This window comes from Dendrobates tinctorius, unplaced genomic scaffold (genome assembly GCF_039654945.1).
Source record: "Dendrobates tinctorius isolate UK_male_01 unplaced genomic scaffold, ASM3965494v1 ptg000021l, whole genome shotgun sequence".
NCBI lineage: Eukaryota > Metazoa > Chordata > Amphibia > Anura > Dendrobatidae > Dendrobates > Dendrobates tinctorius.
Genome location: NW_027361689.1, coordinates 22,684,925 through 22,696,531, shown reverse-complemented (window position 1 = coordinate 22,696,531; position 11,607 = coordinate 22,684,925). Strand labels below are relative to the sequence as shown.

Below are 11,607 nucleotides of genomic sequence, written 5' to 3'. Positions count from 1 at the left end.
TAAGCAAGGGGTCCCACTCGTGGGTGTCGGTACTGGCACTGGGCCCCTCATAGTACGGCGGTGTGTCTGACGGCGGGTGTGCACCACCACCGTCAGAGACACTTGATTGCACTATGAAGGACCCTGTACCAGTGCCCGCGCCCAAGAGTCGGCCTACCCACCTGTCCAGGGCAACGGCACTCGCACGGTGTCGAGCGCTAGGTGGTGACCCCGGCCATGGGGGGGGAGGCAGCACAGTTAGGGAGTTTTAGAAAGTGGCATATGTTGATGTTGGACATTCAGCTGATGCAAAAGGTGAAATAGGTCAAGTCCCAGGAAGAGGTGGACCAAAGCAAGCCATTTTTCTGTCACCCTATGTGTAGAAAAATATATACATATATATCTTCTTGCACGGTTGAGAATCAAAAGTAAAGGCAATGTTGAATTGAGGATAAAATAAATCTTGTTTTTAATTATTCATTTCAAAAAGTGATTACAAAAATGAAGAAAAGTAAGTTCATGACATGCAGTAATTATTTGAAGAGAAAACGAGCATTGTTCTTACATATAGTCTTGAGCAGCTGTCCGGGTGTTCGAGAGTTTCAAGGGATATGAGATCTCCTGAACAAGAGTTAGACCGGCTTTATATACTATTCTGACCTATAAATTACAACCACATATGGTGGCTTGCCACTATGTTCATAAGTTCTTCCATATTAAGTGAACCGTAGTTATGCATACAGTTATTTATGCATTACCTTAGTCTGAGATATTTAAGCCTAAAGTCTGAGATCTTTAGAACCATTCATTATCTCTAAATAGTCACATTTTGACAGCTTTGACTATTTTGACCTATACATTTGACAAGAGAGACAGCTGTGTGAGCCAAGGAATCCAGAATAGCTCAGTCACACTCTAACCAGAGCCTCTGCTAGCTGGACTAGACTCTGTATATTTATTATTATAGAAATACTGATATTTTACAATCCCCCCTGATTATGATTTGAGAAATATCATAATCAATCCTAACTCATTCTCTCACCATTCGTATCACATTCATTCTTTATTCTGAAAACCTTGTATCACCATCTGCCCTGAATGTCATCTGAATTTTCAAACCTATTGTAAAAACAAAAATTAGATCAGAGAGTTATATTTTTTTCGTTTTAACATCTCTCTTAAAGTATCATCTTCCTTTTTCATTTCTACCTTTATATTCTTATAAATTCTCCTAATTTTACACATAATAATTATTTGATATATTATACACAGCAAAACTATGATAAATAAAATAACGATCGGATTAGACAATACATTTCCTGCTGCCATTTTCGCTGAAGACTGTGACCAACTAGTTACAGATTTTCCTAAATTTCTCCACCAAGATGAGCCTGACATACTCGTCCATTCATGTTCAATATCATTTAGATTACCTTGTTCATGTCTAAATACAATTTCAGCTTCTTTTAATTGTTTTGTCAGCAGATTTAATAAACCCTTGTCTTTCTTTATTTCATTTGTCCACAAATCCCAAGGGAATTTATTGACTTGTGACAAATTGAACTGGATCGGAAGGATTTTCAGACGTCTTGAGCCTATTGACGTAATATTAATACTTCCTTCCTTCTTTGTGAGAGTTTTAACATTTCCCTCAATACAATATAAACCCATTGTCAGATTTTCGACATGTACACAAGATGAGAAGAATGCAGAAACTGCTTCTCTTCCTGACATGACTTGGAAACAAGTTTTGTTAGCGCTTACTGGTGTCACCAAGTCATGTATCGTGTGGACATTCTCAACTCTGGCATGACAAGAAGTATGATTATGGAAACATGAATGATAAATGACTTTATCCTGTCCAGATAGGCACATTACCTTGGAAACAAAATTTAAGCATGACGAAATGTCTAATTGTTCAATGTTTGTACCATCAAATGCAAAATCTGTGTACTGTAATTGATAATATAACAATTGTGTAGGGCTGACAGGAATTCCCAGAACACCTATAGGAACCAGGGTTTCTTCTCTTCCTGACACTGGAATCAGTGATGTTCCTACACAAATGTTCTGTTCACATCCTAACCACTTATTTACCCACAAATCTGTATGGTTTAACGCAAAGTTATATTCTATGGGCAAATTTCTTATTAGCCCTAAAGGGGTAATTCCACTTTGTAAGGCTTGTGCAATCATTTTCAGATTGGTGGAATATTCAATCTGAATTTCTAGACATGTTTTGGCCACTTGAGATTCCTGTTCACTTTCCATTAAAGCTAAAGTAGCATCCTGAAGATGTGATACAGAAGATCCCAATACAGTAGCAGTGTTCAAAACCATCTTTTCAAGGACTTGATTCAAACTTTTCTGAATCTTTACCCCTTTTCCTCCAATATACCCAATATTTTCCAGATCTGATTTAAGTGTATGAATGTCCATAGTGTTAATTAAACTTCCTACTGTTCCTAATCCCCCCAAAATACCTTCTAACACTCCCCTCTTACTTCTAACCTGTGTTGAAGTTCTTTTCCCAAACCATTGTTCTATTCCCATCTCCATGTTAGTGAGATGTGGTTGACACTGGGGATATCTAGAAGAGATTTTCCAGTTAGACATGTTAAAGGTCCATACCATGGTCAGAAACACTCCATCTCGTAACAGAGGTTTAGTTTGGAACTGATTGATCTGAAAAGGAGTAGATGGTTGAAATCTTGTCTGTGTGCATACATTATCTACTGCTGACCATATATTTACCTTTACATCTCTACATTGTTTGTAGTTATATTTCGTTAAAATGCAACATTGGTAAAGTCCCGAATCCTTAGGAGATGGATTATCTACAGAAAAAATAAAATCCTTATTTAACCATCTCACGTTACCGGATTGACCTCTGTGTATAACATTTGTTGGACCATTTGAAAAACTTCCCAAAAATGATTTATCTTTGGTCCATATTAACAAAGATTCTGAAGGTAGCTCTAACCTCGTGCTGCATTTTAGTAATAAAGGAGACATATTTTCTTGACTATATACTGCTTGTGGTGTAACCCTTACTTCTGGAGCTATAGTATTTGAAACTGTAAAAACTACAGATACCTGTACTTGTACTGGTTCTCTGGTTATCTGAAAATTCCATGTTTTTACCCAATCCTCGTCTCCTTCTGTAATAGAAAGAAATGCAGGATCTAAAACTTTCCCAAATAGTTGTGTCCTTAACCAAGCATCTGTTTTGGATGTTTCAACTTTCCCTTTTGCGATCATATCATTTGTAATGTCTCCTGACCACACAGCTTTCTCTTCACCTCTTATCTCTATATTCCAGAATAACACATCTGTAGGACTACATTCCCATGTGCCTGTCTTATTATTGTGTATATAATCTCCTTGTAACTGTGTGAACTTCGTCTTAGGTCCTGTGGCTGCGTGTAATATTATGTCAGTGTCATGTATGAAGTGTAGCTCAATACAGCATTTTGCACCAAAACCCATGCAAATGTTTCCAGTAATATCTACTGAATCGTCCGGTATGTCCTCATCTATTAAGCTTTGTAGATTCGTTCCTCTTGGTTTCCTTGGATGTAAAGTTCCTTTGAAAAGTTCCTTCACTTCACTAGTATTTGTTCCATGGTGTGAAATATCTTCAGCGTAGATCACAGTTGAAACAGTACAAAACAGCAGAAATGTGATTCCCATCAGATAGTAGCTTTTCCTGGGAAATTTCTTTTTCTCCTGAAGGATTGGTGTTGAATCCCTTCCATCAAGGACGTGGAGTTTCGTATTCCAGTTCTTATTGGAATCCATTTCTTCCTAAAAGAAATGCAGTATCATTATTTTGCAATATACAGTTTGCATTGATCAACATGTACCCACAATTTTTGTTGTCTGCGGGTATTTTTAACCACCTTAGATGCTCGTTGCACAAGTATCATCACTTGTCCCATGGTTTCGATAATTTCAAAGGGACCTTCCCAATTACTTTCCCAAGGTCCATTCTTCCTGAAAGTTTTAATCATCACTAGAGCCCCTTTCTTGAATTTGGATACATATGGTGGCTCCATTCTCTGCATTCTTGATGCAGCATGTGGAAGAATCGTTTTCAAATTTTCCTGTAACAATTGCAACCATTTGGACCTTGCAACAGCATCTTTTTGTGGTGTAGACAAAAATGGTTCATGAGGAAAAATCAATGGCATTTTTCTTCCTGTCATCAGTTCAAAAGGAGTAAACTGAGTTGTGGCAGAGGTTGTTCCTCTTACACTCAACAGTACAAAAGGTACTGCATCAACCCAAGTATTGCCTTTGTCCAATAACATCTTGGCAATTCTGGATTTTATTGTTCTATTCATCCTTTCCACAATACCAGCAGACTGTGGATGGTAGGGTACATGAAACTGTTGTCGTACCCCTAGAATAGCACAAACGGCTTGCATGATTTTTCCTGTAAAGTGACTTCCTCGATCAGAGGTGATCATTCTTGGGATCCCCCAAGTACAAAAGACATGATTAACTAATGCTCTAGCTGTAGACAAAGCATCATCTTTCCTGACAGGTAAAATTTCAACCCACTTAGAAAAAACATCTACTACAACCAATGCATACCTGAGACCATTTTTACCTGATGGTAACGGTCCAATGTAGTCGATTTGTAACGTAGACCATGGACCATCTGCAGGTGCGATTCGGAGTAGTGGCAGTTTCTGTCCTTTTGGTCTTGGATTAATTTGGGCACAAATGAGACATGATTGAACAACACTTTGCACTGTCTCTTCCATCTTTTCCCAGTAAAATTTCTCTCTGAGAATGCCTAACAATTTTTGTTGGCCCAAATGACCCAAACTTTCATGATTGTATTTTGTGAACTCAACCTGTAGATGTCTTGGGACAACAGGACGCAACTCCCCGTTTAAGTCATGACACAAAACCCCGTTTTCACAAACAAAGGGAGGTTTTGGATCAACCCGGGAAGCAACAAGAGATGAGTCTTTTTCTTGTTCTTCCGCAAAAGAAGGGATATGTGTGTCTGTTCTTTGAACTGCTGAAACCTCGAGAGGTTCAGGTTCAAACACCTCTTCTCCTGTCAGGGCTGCCTCTTTGGCTAGCATATCTGCGGTTGCATTTCCAACAGATAATTCATCATCAGATTTTTTATGGGCCGGAACCTTGACAATAGCAAAACCATTAGGGTTTTTTGATGCTATCCTGAAAATTGTCTTCAGTGTGTCACTGTGAACAAGAGTCTTATTAGATGAATCTACATAACCTCTTTTTTCCCAAACTGACAAGTAATCTGTCAGTGATCTTACAACATAAGAGCTATCACTGTAGATTGTAATGGGACACTGATCATCTGCTTCATTCAGCTGTAGTACCATTTTTACTGCTTCTAGCTCTGCTCTTTGAGCTGAAAAATGACTCGGTAATTTGTGCTTCACAACCTGTCCTCTTTTGGGATAAAAAATGGCATATCCTGAATAATAGTGCCCATCTGAATAGAATCTGGAACCATCTACAAAAATTGGTTCGTCTGTTACCTCTGCTTTCCGTCTGAAAAGTGATGGACTTGGATCCTGAAAAGACTGTAAACAATCATGAGTTTGTCCTTCATATTGCATCAGCTGAGGAAGAACATATTTGGCCTTGTAATCTACCTCAATTTGTTTGGGAGACAATGACAATAACCAATGAGCAAATCTCTGATGTGACACACCTGGGATATTATTCTCAAAGAGAAGTTTTAGTGTAGAGTGAGGAGTTTGCAAAATGATTTTGTTGAACCCGACAATATGTTCGGTTGCTTTGACTGCAAAGTACACACCTACCAAGTGTCTTGCACAGGTCTCAAAACCTTTTTCAACAGGTGAGAGAAGTTTTGAAAAATAGCCCAAAATTCTCCACTCTTCTCCCTGTAATTGCAGTAATACAGCAGAAACAGAAATCTCCGATGTGTGCACTTGCAAAGCAAATGGAGCCGAAGGATCTACTGTGGACAAAGCAGGTGCATTTTGTAAATTCATTTTCAATTGTTCAAATGAGGTTTGCTGTTCATCACCCCAAGGACCAAAGTAATCACTGTTTTCACCTTTCAAAAGATCATATAAAGGTCTGGCCTTATTTGCAAAATTCTCAATGAAATCCCTTGAATAATTCATAAGACCTAAAAAATGTCTCAATGCCTTGTGTGATGTCGGAATTGGTAGGGAAGCAATTGCCTCAATTCTTTCCTGCAGTGGCTGCCTTTTTCCTGGACTCAACAGCACCCCTAAAAATCTGACCTCAGTCTGCATCAATTTGACCTTTTTGGTGTTCAATTTCAACCCTGCATCATGCAGTAACTCAAACAATTCTGTCAGAAGAGAAACATGTGTCTCTTTATCCTCTGTAGACAATAAAATATCATCCACATATTGCAGAATGCAATCAGGCCTCGAAAATCTGGATAATACCTTTGCCAATGCCTGATGAAAAACACTAGGTGACAAATGTGCTCCTTGAGGTAACCTGCAAAACAGATATTGCTCGTCCAAGAAAGTAAATGCAAACTTATACTGACAACTCTTTTCAAGAGGTATACTGAAAAAACCATTGCTAATGTCCAGTACAGAGAAGTATTTGGCCTTTGCATTTAACCTTGCCATCATGTCATGAGTATCTGCCACAATTGGTGCGACATTGGGTGTATGCTTATTGAACATCCGTAAATCCAATATCATTCGATAAGAACCATCAGATTTCAAAACACACCACAAAGGATTGTTACTTACAGAATTAGCCTTTCGGATAACACCTTGATCTAACAATTCCTGTATGATCTTTGACATAGAGTCAATTGATTCTGGAGGCAATTTATACTGACGCTGTGGCGGGGGATCACGCCCCTCCACATTCACGATAACGTCTTTCATTGTTCCAACCTGATTCCTGAACTGAGCCCAAAGAGAAGGAAAAAGCTGTACAATTTCTGTCAATACCTTGTCATCATTAGTGTCAGGCCACAAATGGTCAGATGACACCACATCATTCAAGCAAATACTTCCAACATGGCTATAATCATTAGGATCAATGACTACCGGTTTACAACCATTGGAATCTTTCCAGATCACTTGATTTCCTAGGTCAACTACCCATCCGAATTTCTGCATAAAATCTGTGCCAAGTATATTTTCAGAATCACGACAATACCAGATGTCAATTTCTGTTTTGAAAGAACTAGGTATTTCCAAAATCACATTGGGAACTAAGGTTGCTTTAGTTCCACCTTTTCCACTGAAACCGACAATTGTACAAACTGGTGAATCTGGGTTTAGCTTCAAATCAAGGTTTGTAACACTTAACTGAGCTCCTGTGTCAATAAGAAATACAACATTCTGTCCTGCTAAACTTACTTTGATAAATGGTCTTCCACAGTCATCCAATGTAACTCGAGTCACAAATTCCAATGGATGTGGTACAGGAATAGTCTGTGATTGTCAGAAAGATGAAGGAGATGGGAGAAGACCAGTGTCCTTTTTAAAAGACCTTGGAATTCTATCCCTTGACTCTGTTTCCTTCACTGTCATTTCTCTGATCTGTCTGATTAATGGTGCATATGGTGACTGTGTTTGTCTGTTGGCAGTATGAGCAGGTGCAGATAATTGTAATGCAGGTGCGGAAGGTGTGGTGTATGATTTTGGCATGAGTCCGTTTTCCCTTCCAAGCTTACCTGTTCCTTGTGTACCCATCTCTGATTCTGCTCTCAAAAATTTCCTGCACTGCCACTTCAAGTGTCCAGGTATACCACAAAAATAACAATGGATATTGTTCCTTTGTGTAGTATTTTTACCTCTATGCTCAATGTAATCCCTGCTCTTGGAGAATACTGTGGCTCTAGGTTTCAGCTGACTGTCTTTCTTCTCATGAACTACCGCTATTTTAGCCTTGACCTGATTTTGTTTCATGGATCTCCTTATTCTGTCAATAAAAACTGTTGCTTCTTGCAATGATGGCTGAGTGTTAGCCAATTGCACTGAGGCAGGATTTAAGTACTTGAACTTCTTTACAAAAAATTTGATCATGGATGCTGGCTCTTCGTGAGGCCTGAGATCCATTACCATCCTATAGGCCTGTTCAAACTTTACCAAAAAAGAGAATGGGTCTTCAGAAATATTTGTTTGTAAACTCCCTAAAATATCAACTGTAGGCATGTCTTCTCCAGTTGTAAACAATACTAATTGTCTAAGTCTGTCTTCTTTTGTACTATGTGCCATTTCATTCTCATCATTTAATCTGGGTGTGGTCTGTAATCTTTTTCCCATATATGAAGGTAACCAAACTTTGAATATTTTATTCTTTTGCTCATCATTCAGATTGTATTTGTCTGTGTTTGATTCAAAAGTGTCCGCATTATAAAAGGCATCCATCTTATCATTGTAATTTGGAATGTCTTTTACAATTTTCATTAGCTGATCGTGTATTTTCAGATTAATGCGTGCTGCTCTGTCATGTAATTTTTTCCGTTGTAATTCTACTGCCTCTAATTCCTCTACTGAAGCATCTGGATTTTGCATATTTGGTACAAATGAAGAGGCAACACTGTCCTCCTGTTTACCTGTTGATCTTGTGTTAACAGAAACCCTCTTTATATCTTGTCGTAATTTAGACAATAACTCTGTCCTGGTATCTATTTGATCTTCCAATTGTTCTATATGTTCTGACAAAATCAAACAATTTGGACAATCAAAGTAATCCCCGTCAGACTCTTGTGTGTCACCTGGTGTGTCAGTGTGATTAATGTCTTGTGTGACAATGCATGTTTTATAGGTGTTAGGTTCAGTTTTCTCAAAGACTAAGCTATTATACACATGGACTAGCTGCATAACATTCTGAAGTTTCCTTTGTAATTTTCTAACTGAGAAAAACCTTTTGTCAATTTTAACATTTTCTGCCTCACATTGATTATACAAACTAGACCATAATTGGGCATCCGTATGATTATGAACAAACTTGAAATCTATGTTACTTTTCTTAGCATAATCATGTATAAAATCCATTATATTTTTTCTCACCTATTGAGAGTCTTTCCCGTCAATGGATGGTCCTCTGTGTCCTTATGCAATCCTCAGATCTCCGTCTGGATGAGACGCATGCAGCTCTTTACGATCCTCACCCGTCGTCTTCAGGTTCAGTGTGATCTTTGTGCCGTGAAATAGTGGAATTCCTGAGGAAGCTTGTACAACAGGTGGTTTTTTAGCAGAGTTCGTGCTCCCCCCTTGCACAATCGAGGAAGGAATGCCAACCAAAATTAGCACAAAAGATCAGGCTGGCTACGGCTCGCCAAAATGTAGAAAAATATATACATATATATCTTCTTGCACGGTTGAGAATCAAAAGTAAAGGCAATGTTGAATTGAGGATAAAATAAATCTTGTTTTTAATTATTCATTTCAAAAAGTGATTACAAAAATGAAGAAAAGTAAGTTCATGACATGCAGTAATTATTTGAAGAGAAAACGAGCATTGTTCTTACATATAGTCTTGAGCAGCTGTCCGGGTGTTCGAGAGTCTCAAGGGATATGAGATCTCCTGAACAAGAGTTAGACCGGCTTTATATACTATTCTGACCTATAAATTACAACCACATATGGTGGCTTGCCACTATGTTCATAAGTTCTTCCATATTAAGTGAACCGTAGTTATGCATACAGTTATTTATGCATTACCTTAGTCTGAGATATTTAAGCCTAAAGTCTGAGATCTTTAGAACCATTCATTATCCCTAAATAGTCACATTTTGACAGCTTTGACTATTTTGACCTATACATTTGACAAGAGAGACAGCTGTGTGAGCCAAGGAATCCAGAATAGCTCAGTCACACTCTAACCAGAGCCTCTGCTAGCTGGACTAGACTCTGTATATTTATTATTATAGAAATACTGATATTTTACACTATGTGTCATCAGAGGAAGGTGGGACAAAATCCTTAGAAACCCATGCGTGGTTCATTTTAATGAAGGTTAGATCATCCACATTTTGGGTTGACAGACGGGTCCTTTTTTCTGTCAGGATTGATCCAGCTGCACTGAAGACTCTTTCCGATAGCACACTTGCAGCTGGGCAAGCGAGCTCCTGTAAGGCATATATTCCTATTTTGCATCTGTTTTCTCTCAGAAAGGAAATGTAACATCAACTGTTATTCACTGTCCTATTAAGGGAATAGAAGAATCCAGGATATCTATAAACAGAAAGATAGTGAGGAAACACTTAGCTAGCCTAAATGAATTCAAGTCTCCAGGTCCAGATGAATTATACCCCAGAGTACTGAAGGAGATAGCAGAAGAAATTTTTGAACCCCTCTCTATAATCTTTGAAAATTCTTGGAGAACAGGAGAAGTGCCAGAAGACTGGAGAAGAGCAAATGTTGTTCCTATCTTCAAAAAGGGGAAGAAGGTGGACCCAGGTAACTATAGGCCGGTGAGTCTGACTTCTATACCAGGAAAGATCTTTGAACAAATTATTAAACAACATGTATGTCAATACCTGGATAAGAATGAAGTGATTAAACAGAGTCAGCATGGGTTTGTAACTAATAAGTCATGTCAGACTAACTTAATTTCCTTCTATGACGGTATCACTGATTGGGTGGATCAAGGAAATGCTGTAGATATAGTATATCTTGACTTCAGCAAAGCATTTGACAAAGTCTCTCATACAATCCTTATTGAAAAAATGATTAAGTATGGAATGGACAAGGCAACTGTTAGGTGGATTCATAACTGGCTTAGTGATCGGACCCAAAGAGTGGTCGTAAATGGCTGCACATCCAGTTGGAAGAATGTCTCAAGTGGGGTACCACAGGGCTCTGTCCTGGGCCCTGTATTGTTCAACATCTTTATCAACGATTTAGATGAAGGAATTGAGGGTAAACTGATTAAATTTGCTGATGACACAAAGCTAGGAGGGATAGCTAATACTAGAGAAGAGAGAGAGAGGATTCAAAAAGATTTAAATAAACTGGAGAAGTGGGCAGCAACTAACAGAATGGTTTTTAACAGGGAGAAATGCAAAGTACTACATCTGGGCAATAAAAATGGAAAAAGCATATATAGAATGGGAGGAATAGGGCTAAGTGACAGCACATGTGAAAAAGACTTGGGTATACTAATAGATCACAGACTGAATATGAGTCAACAGTGTGATGCAGCAGCAAAAAAGGCAAATGCAATTCTAGGATGTATTAACAGAAGCATACAGTCTAGATCACGTGAAGTCATTATTTCCCTCTACTCCTCTTTGGTCAGACCTCATCTGGAATATTGTGTCCAATTTTGGGCACCACATTTTAAAAAAGACATCAACAAACTGGAGCAAGTTCAGAAAAGAGCGACCAGAATGGTGACCGGTCTGCAAACCCTGTCTTATGAGGAAAGGTTGCAGGATTTGGGAATGTTTAGTTTGCAAAAGAGAAGACTGAGAGGAGACTTAATAGCTGTCTACAAATATCTAAAGGGCTGTCACATTGTAGAAGGATCAACTTTATTCTCATTTGCACAAGGAAAGACTAGAAGCAATGGGATGAAACTGAATGGGAGGAGACACAGATTAGATATTAGAAAAAACTTTTTGACAGTTAGAGTGATCAATGAGTGGCACAG

At 38.4% G+C, this 11,607-nt stretch overlaps 1 protein-coding gene across 1 annotated transcript; it reads right to left on the bottom strand.

Moving 5' to 3' along the window:
- Nucleotides 1-423: 423 nt before the first annotated feature.
- Nucleotides 424-9,847, bottom strand: LOC141083809 (uncharacterized). The gene is made up of 2 exons (XM_073568244.1): nt 9,021-9,847; nt 424-3,786 (listed from the first exon to the last, which is right to left on the bottom strand). The coding sequence occupies exon 2, from the start codon at nt 3,778-3,780 to the stop codon at nt 1,117-1,119; it is 2,664 nt and encodes an 887-aa protein (XP_073424345.1). The 5' UTR covers nt 3,781-3,786; nt 9,021-9,847; the 3' UTR covers nt 424-1,116.
- Nucleotides 9,848-11,607: the final 1,760 nt, after the last annotated feature.